The sequence below is a fragment of the Ursus maritimus genome, unplaced genomic scaffold (genome assembly GCF_017311325.1).
Source record: "Ursus maritimus isolate PB19 unplaced genomic scaffold, ASM1731132v1 scaffold_18, whole genome shotgun sequence".
Lineage (NCBI taxonomy): Eukaryota > Metazoa > Chordata > Mammalia > Carnivora > Ursidae > Ursus > Ursus maritimus.
The window spans coordinates 36,672,123-36,685,367 of NW_024424230.1; the positions used below are offsets into that span (position 1 = coordinate 36,672,123).

General features: G+C 42.3%; 1 protein-coding gene across 1 annotated transcript in view; it reads right to left on the reverse strand.

The window, feature by feature from the left end:
* The window catches only part of DTNA (dystrobrevin alpha), a 181,388-nt gene that overhangs the window by 99,469 nt on the left and 68,674 nt on the right, over window positions 1-13,245 (reverse strand). The window contains exon 3 of the mRNA XM_040632377.1: window positions 10,438-10,518. Within this exon, the coding sequence (XP_040488311.1) occupies window positions 10,438-10,518 (81 nt within the window). The remainder of the gene's footprint in view (window positions 1-10,437; window positions 10,519-13,245) is intronic.

A 13,245-nucleotide genomic window follows, 5' to 3' on the forward strand; every position in this document is an offset into this window, starting at 1 on the left:
CGGGGTGGAAGTGGGGCTTGACTCAGGGCTTGAATTCACAACCCATGAGATCATGACCAGAGACAAAACCAAGAGTCGGAAGCTTAACTGACTGAGCCACCCAGGTACCGGTCGAGTCTCCCAATCTTTTTTTTTTTTTTAAAAGATTTTATTTATTTATTCGACAGAGATAGAGACAGCCAGCGAGAGAGGGAACACAAGCAGGGGGAGTGGGAGAGGAAGAAACAGGCTCATAGTGGAGGAGCCTGATATGGGGCTCGATCCCATAATGCCGGGATCATGCCCTGAGCCGAAGGCAGGAGCTTAACTGCTGTGCCACCCAGGCGCCCCGAGTCTCCCAATCTTGAACTCACCTCCTACTCAGCTGCACCTTTTTCCAAGAATCTTATGCCCCAGCCACATTGAGCTTCTTATAATTCCAGAATATGCATTTGGCTTTCTTGCACTGCCTTATTATACTCTTCTTCAGGTACACTCTTCAGTTGACTATCTTTCAAGGTATTACAGTCAGAATGCCCGAGGAAGCCCTGATACCTTCATGTGGAATTACACTCTCCTGTTTGTTGCTCCCAGACAACTGCATAGATCGGATCATTTATGATGCTCTGCATTTCTCACATTTACTAAGGGTCAAATTGTTCCTTCCACTTTTTTTTGATAAGCCCTTGACTGAACTTCAGGGGAGAGGAGGATCTCAGAAATGATGAACTAAATTTTATGGTTAGGGTCATGTGTTTGGAGGGAAAGGATCCGTGACTTTCACCAGATTTTCCCAAAGAAGCTTTAAGAACCACAGCACTAAATTATAACTAACTTGAAGACATGTCCTGTGTCTTGTTCATCTTTGTATTCCTCATAGCTACTTGCATAGCCTTGTTCAAACTGGGTGCTCACCAATGCTTGGTGAATGGAACAGGGTAGAGAGCTTATGGTTTTCCAGTCACTACATATAATCTCTAGAAGTTTCCCTTTACCTCAGTGTTTCAGGAAAGCTCAATGCGACTCATGGGGCATGGCTTCCCACAGTACTTTCATTATTCCTTACATGCTGTGACTTGAGCAGATGGCCAGAATCCTAGATGCCAGAGGCGACATTTCAAGAGAAAGAACATCCACAGGGCTGACAACCTTGAGGACCTGGCTTCCATTTTCCCTTACAGCCATTGCTCTCAGGGACGCTGCATCGTGTGTCAACCTGGCCACGATGAACACTGACAGACAAAGTACACAGGGACACCCCGAAGAATAGGTAAGCAGCAGTCGGCAGGGAAGCGTCAGTTCTTTCTGCACTAACTCTGTACCATTTGTGTATAACTGTCTTTCTGCAATAAGAGTAAAAAAAAACCATGGGATAGACACTGAAAATGCATTCATTCACCCATTCAGAAAATCGTTACGACACAGTTTCCTAGTACGTAGGAAAATTGTTTGGGAGATAGGTTAGTGTTTGGGGTGAAGCGATCTCTAGAGGGCTAATCAGCAGATGACCCGCAGGTGTCTCAGGTGAGGTTAAGGGTATAAGTGTATCTTCTGTAAAAAAACAAAACAAAACACCAAAACTGTAAAAGGCAGTAGAAAACACCGATGAGGAAATGTCTAACACAGAAAACCAAGGTACACAGGAGGCAATGTTTCAAACCCCTCTTTTGTACCTTTTCAAAATCTTGGCTCCACCCCTTTCTCCAGCCCCTGCGGGAGTGACTGTCCTGGTGTAGACTTTGACTGGCTCAGTGCAGCTGCGGGCAGACAGCACTTGGCCTCCGGCTCTCACTCCAGGCCTCCGAGGCCCCAGCACTAATGCCTGGAACCTGCCCACCACCCATCCAAGTGCAGCCCAGAAGTGCGGGGCGGGGGGGCGATTAAAGCTTGGAGGCCACCCTTGACCAATGCAGGACAGAGCAGCTAGATTAGGACTTCCTGCTTGTGTTCCCTAGGGGGACAGTCCTGGAGCCTTTCAGAAGGTTCCTTAGAAGTTCCTGCATTGTGTTGGCTTCCCTCCCTTGTCCCACTTCCATTCTGGAACGGCAAGGAGCGGCTTCCACAAAAGCCTTGTTGTGGAGTCTGGTTTCTGGGACACACAGGCTCAAGCACTGATTCTAATCAAGTCCCCATGTATCACTGGTTGAACGTTTTCAGAACAATAAATGAGAAGAAAATGAGGATTATGACCATGTTCAAAACAGATTCTGATTCTGTGTGGTCAAATAAGTCTTCCTCGGGTCGCCTGGGTGGCACAGCGGTTAAGCGTCTGCCTTCGGCTCAGGGCGTGATCCCAGCGTTCTGAGATCGAGCCCCACATCAGGCTCCTCCGCTATGAGCCTGCTTCTTTCTCTCCCACTCCCCCTGCTTGTGTTCCCTCTCTCGCTGGCTTTCTCTGTCAAATAAATAATTAAAAAAAAAAAAAAATAAGTCTTCCTCAACCTACCCTTCTCCCCAACATAATATCACGGTGCTATTCAGCAGTGTCAAATTGCAAATGAAAATGCGTCATACTTGATCTTACACTGAAGTTTATTATTTTTGAGAAACTCAGCTACGCAGGGCTGACGCATTAGTAGCTTTGTAGCAGGCTAAGTGGTTCACATGTTTAACAGACATCGCAGGACAGGCTCTACGTTTACCATGGCATTTGGCTCATATTTGGAAGTTAGAAGTTGAGTTCTCAATTATATGATTTGATCTGGTGTTTATTCAGGAGAAGCCATTTAACATCTCTTGTGCTATGCTCTCCTCACCTGGAATGAACAGAACTTTACAATTCCTGATAAAAAAAAAGGAGGTAGGGGCACCTGGGTGGCACAGCGGTTAAGCGTCTGCCTTCCGCTCAGGGCGTGATCCCGGCGTTACGGGATCGAGCCCCACATCAGGCTCCTCCGCTATGAGCCTGCTTCTTCCTCTCCCACTCCCCCTGCTTGTGTTCCCTCTCTCGCTGGCTGTCTCTATCTCTGTCGAATAAATAAATAAAATCTTTAAAAAAAAAAAAAGAGGTAAAGCAGGTAAAGCAGAAGCTAGGACTTCCGTCCTAGCCCCATGCCATGAATAATTAAAACTAGCCAGATAATTTATTTCAATAGCTACAGATATACTTGATTTCTTTAACGACGATACTTATAAGGTAATTTTTTTTTTTCCTCAGGAAATGACAGTTTGCTCAGGGGACTGACAGGCTAGATATAAGCTGATATAGTGAAGTAGAGTGTTTCTCCTATTTGATAGTCACAAAATCAGAAGCTTTATAATAAATAGAACATATCATTAGATTCTAAACTTGAGGTTATTCTCATCCTCAATTTGAACACTAAGGAATATTATCATCCTTTCCCCCCATGGTCTAGAATAATGCTTGGCCTGCAGCAAACCTCAGTCCATATTTGTTGAATGAAAAAATAAATGAGTGGCTTCTGGTAACATCAACAAAATGTCAACAGTCTCCTTGATTTAGTCTTCATGGGTCACAGGTGTGATTATGTGGGAGCGGCCACCCTCCCATCCCTGTCCTCCTGACTGTCTTCGGTTTCCTCTTAGTGTTTGCCAGAGCCCCAAGATCCTGGGAGCCAGGCTGTAGGACGGCACCCCCTGGGTGTATCCCTCCTTGCTCAGCTCACTGGCTCTGGGCTGATCCAACAGGTTCCCAGGAGCACAGCTTGGCAGACCACTAAGGGAAGGCCACTGAATCTTACTTGCGGGATAGTGCTGGGAAGCTTGAAACGCATTCCTCTGTATGCGTCACTCTTATCCAATGGGCTGGGGCATTTAAAGATGAGCTTCTTTCCTAAACTGTGAGCGTAAAATTGTTCAGTTGTCCCAGCTTCCTGGTAGAATGCAGAAGCAGGAGGAAGGGAAGGAAGCTGATGGGTGTTCCCTTCAGACACCCAGAAACAAGGTCACAGGCATTAGTTTAGTTAATGGGTTGTGCAGCGGCAACAGACTGAGAAGACAAAGCTCCTAGCATTCTCTAAAAATAAAAATACTAACAAGAAAACAAAGCTCTGAATCTTTAAGATCTTAAAAATAGAAACAATTAAAGGGAAGAAGCAACTTTAATTAAACCCATATCACAAGCACCAGAATCTTAAAGGCATAGCTCTGTTCTACCAGAAGTCCGCTCTGATGAAGGGGAAATGGTGTGGCCATAGGTCCGGAGTGCCCAGAGAGGAGCAGTTTTCCCGTTACCGCGTTACAAAGTGTCTCAAATGAGTTTATGTTCAGTCACCACCAACTTCCCCCCAGGGAGTTTTTAGGAATGTTGGATTTTAGTGCAATGCCTTTCTCTTTACTCTAAACAAGTGTATAGAATGATTCAACATCAGGAGTGAAAATATGTATCAAAATCACTTGGAGCACAGATAACTATGCTCCAAGGATTTGCCATCTGCCACTTATTTCCCTAACTGAACATTCCTGCTCTTCCTTCTGACTCCTTGACAGGAAAGAGGCCTATCTCTCTCCTTCAGACATATCTCTTTTTGGGGGATCTGTTTCTGTCACCTGAGTTTTCCCCTTAAACTTTATTTTTTTCACCCGAGGATCTATATGTCATTATCTGGAAAACAGAAAAGTCCATGATGCTGGGCAATCTGGTAGGTGGAGTCCTAACATGCCCTCTTCCTCTTCACACCTCCCCCCCGCCCCCCAAGATTCCTGGTCCTCAGTGTTGACATACCTTCTCCATTGTTGAATCAAACACTAATTTGGGTACTGCTGTGAAGGTATTTTGCAGATGTAATGAAGGTCTCAAATCAGTTGACCTTAAGATAGGGAGATATTCTGGGTAAGCCTGACCTAATTACATAAGTCCTTTATTATTATTTTTTTTTACTTTCATTTTTTAAAGATTTTATTTATTTGAGAGAAAGAGAGGGAGAGAGCATGAGCAGGGTGAGGGCAGAGGGAGAAGCAGACTCCCCACTGAGCAGGGAGCCTGATATATATGGGGCTTCATGCAGGGCTCGATCCCGGAACTCCAAGATCATGACTTGCGCCAAAGGCAGACGCTTAACCAACTAAGCCACCCAGGCACCCCTACATAAGTCTTTTAAAAGCGGAGAATTTTCTCTGGCTGATCACAGATGAGGAGGAAGTCAGAAAGACCCACTCTGCCTGGCATGGAAGGAGAAGCAAACATCTAAGGGGTCATGTGGCAAGGAATGCAGGTGGCTTGTAGGAACTGGGAGTAGTCCCCAGCTGACTGCCAACAAGAAATGGAGACCTCAACCCTTCAACCATGAGGAAATGAATTCTGCCAATAGCCAGTTCACTCAGAAGAGAGCTGTGAGCCCCAGATGAGAACCACAGACCCTGGGAGACTCTAGGCTGAGAATCCAGTCACGCTGTGTTTGATTTCTGACCTACAGAAACTATAAGATAGTAAATATGTGTTGTTTTAAGTTGCTAAGTGTGGGGTAATTTGTTATGTAATGATAGAAAATGAACACAGGCAGCCTAAAATCCACATACTTAAAAATATGGCAGAGAGAAGGAATATGCTGGTACATCAACTTGAATAAAATTGAACGGGATATTAGTATTTATTTCAAAAAAAGCATATCTAGGGGCACCTGGGTGGCTCAGTTGGTTAAGTGTCTGCCTTCTGCTCAGGTCTTGATCCTGGGGTCCCGGGATAAAGTCCCGCCTCTGGCTCCCTGCTCAGTGGAGAGCCTGCTTCTCCCCCTCCTCCCCACTTGTGCTCTCTCTTGCTATCTGTCTCTGTCTCTCTCTCTCAAATAAATAAATAAAATCTTTCTACCCCTCCTCCCCGCTCGTGTTCACTCTCTTTCTCTCTAAGATAAATGAATAAAATCTTAAAAAAAACGTATGTAAAGACTACTCCTGAAAGCATACGACTAATCACTTGGCTGGTGAAAAATGCATCTAGTGGAGCCTATTCATTCACTCATAAAAGAATATTCATTTCGGACCCACCACATATCTAGCACTCACATGGGTTAGGGTTAATTTCACAGTGACAGAGAAGCCATTAGGTAAACAGGTGTCTGTGTTTTTTTTTTTTTGTTGTTGTTGTTCTAGAAACCCTGAAAGAAGTTTAGAGCTATTAAAGGCAAAAGCACATGTTCTGACTTTATAACTAGATGAGTAATACTTGTATTTCTTTTATTAAAGGGAAGATATTTTAGAAACTCTGAGAGCTTAAATATATACCTTTCCTCCTCTTTTCCTTTTAAGCAAAATTTTAACCAAACTTTAGTTGATATGAGTGACAGAAAGAAAATTCAGGCTGTGACCAGAACTAAAGGAAGGTGCCTCCTTACTTTTGTTCCCTTTATTAAACATGAGGGATTCAGGATTTCTGATTTATTTCTCTTGTTCCCTTTTATTGTTCATGAACTTAAGGCTGCATTCCATTGACTCCAAAGTAATTTCTGAAAAAAGATCTGCTGACATTACAGGGTATCTGGGTCATTAACCATGTCAGTGCTGACCGAGGAAATAATGTTCTGGCAGAAAATAGTTATTTGTTTAAAACAAAGGCTGAGATGTTGCCATTGCACACATCCTTACAGATGGCATATAGGGTATTTATTTTTGTGGGAAGTTCTCAGGAAACCTGGAAGCTAAAGGGAACGCTGTTGATTAGAAAGCAGAATTAGGAATATTGTGTGTATTCTCCCCATTCTGTCCTATTCCTCCTAGAAAATAAAATTTCCAACCTGGTGTCCCCTGATTTTTAGGGGCACCCATCCCTTTGTTCCATTAGGGAATGTGCTAGTCCTGACATGGGGAGGGAGGTTATGACAGGGTACAAACACAAATGGTAAGGGGAAGAAGCTGACTTGAAAAATAGATCCCATGGTGAAAGATCAAAGGAGTAAAGAATCTTTTGCTTGAAAAAAAGAAAAGATGGTTTCTTACAATTTTTCTTTTACAACAGAGGTTGGTAAATGTCTTCTTTGTGTGTGGACAGTGGGGTACTACCAGATTACATGGTAATATTATGTAGATATTATGCTGGCATATATATAATAACAGAGAAAACAAATTTACACAACATTTTTCTGATGAAATTAAAAATATAATAATGGAGGGCATTTTTTTTCAATGCTTGTTTACCAATGAGAAGATTGGAATTGGGGCGGGGGAAGGATAACATTTTGCTTAACTGGGATTATAAGTAGTGTTCCCTATTTTAAAATTATTACAAATATTCATCTGTAAAAACTCCTATTTCACAGTCTACACAAAAGTAGGTGCTGAGCTGCATTTAATGTGCAAGCCACAGTTTTCTGGTCTCTTCTATGGGGTCTTTTTTCGTTCCTGAGAAGCAGTTACTCTCAGCCTCCATCAGGAATTGCATTAGAGGGAATGAACATGAATGCTGGTGACAGGGACCAGCGCTCTATATAGGAAACCATAAAGAGAGCAGGCAAGGGCTGTGGGACAGAAATACAGGGAATTAACTAACACTTCTCATGTCTGAATTTAGATAAAAAACAAATCTCTTAAAAGTCTATATACTCCATGCAATATCTAGACAATGTTTTTTTCCTAGGTGATGACAAGTTTTTATGTTTTTTCCCCCTCTACTATGTAGTTTTTAAGCTTACTTTTGTTAATACACAAAATCAATATTACCTGTAAATGAGGTCTGGACCTGAAAATAACCCGTTCTCCATTAAGGTCCATCGATTGCTATGAAGTAAACGCTATGGAAGAACTTCCAATAAAGCAATGTACTCACAAATACACTACCTGGATTTTTTTTTCTTATTTCTTTTATTGTAGAGTAAAACTCCATTATAACCTACCATAATTTATGGTGGATTCGGTTTTATTGCAGACAAAAAGGACCTTCCTCAAATACAGGGGTGTACATTCAACGTTGACTAACATTATGTCACATAAATACCAGTGTCCTGGTTATCTGAAAAAGAAGGCTCTACCTTTAAGATAAAACAGACTCAGCTGTGTTAGCATCTGGCAAACTCCTTAACATCACAACTGTGAGATTTGTTGTCAGGAAGGAAAGCCCAGTAAACCCATATCGTACTGCATTTAACGCTTCTGCTCAAGGTAGAAACAATTTTAAAAAATCGACTTAATTTTAGCAGAGCATTCAAAACCTGCTTGTTTCTCTTCCTTAAGCCTTACTTTTGTATAGTTTGTAGAGAATGTAATATTTTCCTCCTACACTTGATCTTAGCCAAAAGGCGGAGCAGCGATTTTCTTCATCAAATAAATGAAGTTTTTTAGGCATAACATTTCTCTGTGTCATGTCCACTAATTCTCTAAGAATCAGGCTAGATGTCTTCTTCTCTAGGAAATTCCCTCACGCCCGGACAGGGCACCACCTCCTTGTGCTCCCACAACACCATGCCCATATTCCTACCATTACATTTCCATACTGTGATAAGAGTCTGTTTAAAATTCCATCTAGTCTGACCCAGTTAGACTTTGGGCAACTTTAAGGCAGAGATCACATCTTATTCACATAGCTCTATTCCAGGCACCTAAGCACAGTGCTGAACACACAGTAGGAGCGCATTATAAGCTTTCAAAATTAAAAGGTTAAGTGATTGGATGCACTGAGAGACAGGTAGACAAGTATGAAAGTTCTAGTTTCCCCCAAGGATGGACAAGCGCTGTTTTCCTCACTGCTTTCCAAGGAGGTCAGTGTGACTATGACATGATTCTGGATGTCAGATAAGGATGAAGAGCAGAAAAGAACAGGAAGAGGAAAAGGAGATGCCCAAGAATGAGAAAGGGCCATTACCTGTGAGCAGGAGAAATGCGATGTGCCCAGGGTTGCTGGAGCTAGTTAGGGCCTTTGTAATGTTGGCTGCAGGGGTGGCTGCCAAATTACTGCCTCTTCTTTTCTTCCCTCTCTGCCGTCCTTCCTTTTCTTTATTGTTTATTTACTTTTTAGTTCATCCCTACCATTTTGTGACCCGTTTTTGCAATTCCCTATCTCTCCTGAATGGACCTGAGGAATCCTGCTTGGCAGAGCTCTATGGGGTCAGAACCCCTGTCCCTGCTCCTTCTCCTCTCACTTCCAACCTGAGGGCCACTGAGTGGTGATGAGAAAAGAAAGTACGAGGATCCTATCACTTTTTCATTGCTGAATATGTGGAGATTTTTCCTTTGGTTTGAATACGGGTGGTGGGGTTGGGTGGGGTGAAAAGTCTTTGTTCAGTGGGAACCTCTTCCTTGTCCTTTAATAGCAGCCCTCGAAAGACCTTTTATAGACTCCTCAGTGCCCAGGGCTGCAAGGACATCCGTGGATTCCTTCCCACATCTGCAGCATTCTTCTCATTGCCTCCCACCTTTTTTTTTTTTTTTTTTGATGAGTTTAGCTTCCCATAAGGGGTCAAACATGTCTTTGATATCTGGCCAACCAGTTTTTACCCCCTTCTCCTCCTGCCCCAAATTTCGGCTTCATTTCTAACCCCCGAAGCTGAGGAATAAGCTATAAATGAGCAACTAGAAGCCTAGCTACACACTGTCTGCCCACCCCCATAGTCATGACCTGGGGAGCCTGGGGCGGGGGCTGGCCTGCCCAGGGCCCCACGGAACATCTGCTGGAGACTCCGGGAGGGTAGAGGTGTGGAAATGGTTGGTTTCCACATTCCCCAGGTCTAAGCCCTAATGCCACTTATGCAAAAACTGTGCGTACATACTCAGGAGAACATTATGGTTTTCATTTTTCTAATCCATCCAATACTAATTAGAAAATGAGAACAGTTATTAATTTTTACAGAAGTCAGTTTTCAAAAAGAAAAGAGTAAGTTCAAACCCATGAATTATGAGGCAATTTTTCTTTCCAGAAAATGGATGTGGAGATACGATGGGAGCAGCGATGCGGCAGGCGACGCAAACGGCTCTCTGTGATTAGTGACCTAGTGGCTGCTGACATTGTAAAATTTGGGAACAAGTCGAAGCAAGTCCCTTTGTTTCTTCAACTATTACTGCCTCTTTTCCTGCTGTGGTCTGCTGTAGGCAAATGTAGTTAATACTCTGATACAAAGGGCACATTTTGTTGCTTCAGAAAGAAACTTCTGTGCTTTCCAGGTGCTTGTGAACATTTTTCTATACTTGTAAGGGAAACACCAATATAAAGAGGACTTAATAATATTTGATGTTTTATAAAGTGTGTGGAAACCATTCTGATGGCACTGCATGGACAACACCAAGGCAACAGAAGAGAAGAAAAATAGCCATCCGGATTTAAACCATCCCAAGGACGGGATTTCGTACACACCCAGAGGCGCATCCATTTCAATTCGTGAGCAGTTAAGAGCAATGAAGCCTTCAGAACTACCTACGATCGTCTCTCTACCATTTGTGCATCGTGATACTCTTTTTACTGTTGTGTAAACATATTTTTATCAACACTTATAAGACAACCATTTTTAATAAACAAAGTAACAAATGTAAACTGTAGGATTCAGGAGGGTAATTAGTCCAAACAACTGGCATACTTACAGTTGCATTTCTTCTGCACAAACCTAAGCTTGCATGCTGTTCTGTAGGTGGAGAGTCGGATACGATCCAGATCTTGAGCCCCTGGTGGGGGGAGAAACGGACACATATGGTATGCCATGTGTGTGGAAAGGGATTTCTAAGATTTATAAAGAAAACAATAGGTATTATAACCCATTCACTTAATTTTATTTTTATTTTTATTAGAATACAAATATAACTTTCAGACTTGGAAAGGTCTGCCTCCTATCCCTCAGGTTCTAGGGGAAGAGAGTACACGTAGCCAACACGTTGGTTGTCAACCACGTTCGTGGGCCGAGACACACGGCCTCAGCCCTCTGATGTCTGCCACTTCTGAGAACAGTCTGCTCGAGCCGTGACTTGAAACAGCAAGACGGTAGAAGTATCACCCAATAACCGTTTTAAATGCACTGTGATTGGTCATCAGAATGTGGCTGTGAGGTGAGAACTCGTTGAATGTGGGGAATCTTTTCTGTGGGACCTTAGGTCAACTGCTTTTATTTATTTTTATTTTTTTTAAATTTATAAGATTATTTATTTATTTGAGAGAGAGACAGAGAGGGAGGGAGAGAGCATGAGCAGGGGGGAGGGGCAGAAGGAGTGGAAGAAGCAGACTCCTCACGGATCGCAGGGTGGGGGGGGGGAGGCGGCTTGATTCCCGGATCCCGTGATCATGACCTGAGCACAGGCAGATGCTTCGCCGACTGAACCACCTAGGTGCTCAGGTCAACTGCTTTTAGAAACCTCAGTTTTCTCATCTGGAAGTTGGGGATGACGATAATACTACTACTTATTTCACAGAATTATAAGGCAGATGCGTGACTGCACCAAAGCACAGAGAACACTGCCTGGCACATAGTTCGTGCTGTGTATTCATTAGTATTACTGGTGAGTATCCTGCAAACCTTCGTGTCAGCCTCAGACAAGACTCCTTTCTAAAAACAACCACTACTCTTTCTTATACTGTGCCTTCCCATTCCTCTCTAAAGAGAGGAACACAATCCCCATATGCTTGACCTACCTTCCTCATTCTACACTTCTACTCAAGAATCCAGCATGGCTTCTACAGCTCACCAGGTCTGAATGTTCTGCTGAGAATCTTAGGCCCTCTGTGTGTTCTTTCCATGCTACCAAGACAGTAATATTTCCTATGACTCTCTACCCAGAACCCCTGCCAGGCTCGGGCTGGTGTCCTCACAACGCCCCGCCGATGGGCTGCTTGCTACATCCACACCAGAGTTCCTGATGATCCCCCTACCCTTTTCTGAATGAGCTGATCTCTAGACTGTGTCTAGAACATAGCAGATTTTCAACAAATGTCTGCTCTTCTCTGATTCCAAATATTTGGCTTTCTTTAAGCCCATGTTTATGGTTCATAGCAGATATAAAGGCACAGAGCTATATTTTGACATGTGTTGAACTTTACTAGTAAAAGTGCTACATAAATGCTTCAAAATAGAATAGTTAGGGTAGAAAGTAAATGAACTGGCCTAGAAATAATTATATTAGGAGGCCAAATAAGTGCTTTCCTAATGAAACTCGGGATGAATTAGCAAGTGTCCTACACTGAGAGCATTTAGCATTCCCTTGAATCAAACTGATCTCGTTGGATTCATTTAAAAATGATATCAATATTCCTATTACTTTATAGTTTTATGAGGCAGTTCATTAAACATTCATTCTCATGAGAGTGTATTACTTGACAAACAGGCTCATTGACACTGAGTGCTTGAATGATCAAAGAGATAGGTAGGGCCTACCCTCACCCAATGCAGGAATTCTCTTAGACATGCTCTCAAGAGATGGACATGTAGACAATGGCCATATATGATTATTTTCAATGATAGGGATGACTATAACTTAGTAAAAATAAATGAGCTTAAGTCAGTAAGCCTTAATCTTTCATTTCCTAGTTGTGTGAACTTTGACAAGTTTTTACTTGGTATCTGAATTCTTCATGTATATGGGGATAACAATATCAGCTTTACCAGCTGGTAATGTCTGAGGCTTACACCTAGTGAGCACTGATAGCAGGTGGGACTCCTTAAAAGGTTTCTTATACCATTTCTAAGCAACAATAAGTGATAGAAATTTCTTTTTTATATTTGAGCTTTAATTTGCCTCCTGATAAGTTCAATCCATTTGATCTAATTTCCTTGCTAGAGACACATAATCTTTTCTTCCTGCCACTTGATAATTTATTTCTCACACATTGGGAAACAGCTATCATGATCAAGACTAGCATCTTCATTACCTTCTGAAGATTATGTACAAATGCTCTATCATCATGGAGTTTAAAGTTTAGCTGGGATCATAACTTCTTGACCCTTTAGATTGGAGAGGTTCAATTCCACAGCCATTTCAAGCACAATGTCTACCAAAGAGGGAGGCACAAGAGCTTCCCTACCTGCCTGTTGCTATAATTATTGTCATTATCATCAGAGATGGCTTTGAGACCTTTATCCATTCTAGTCTTTCTGCTCTATGGCTGGCTCATATCTCCTCGAAATGAGATATGTAAACTTAACCCAAATGTTACAGTTATTGCCTCGCCTGTATAGAATATATAGAAAGCAATCATTACCACCTTTGATAAGGACACTTACTAATGCAATTAAAAAAAAATAAATGGCTCATTCTTCTGGCTCTTTTCATTAAAAAGCGCATTTTAAAAAATCATATGTACCTACATCTGATCAGATCTTTTCTGTTTTCTATTTAAATGCTCATTTGGAGGCTAAAGGTGGGACTTCATATTTATTTGGTTAGTTTCTATTAATTTTTAGCTCA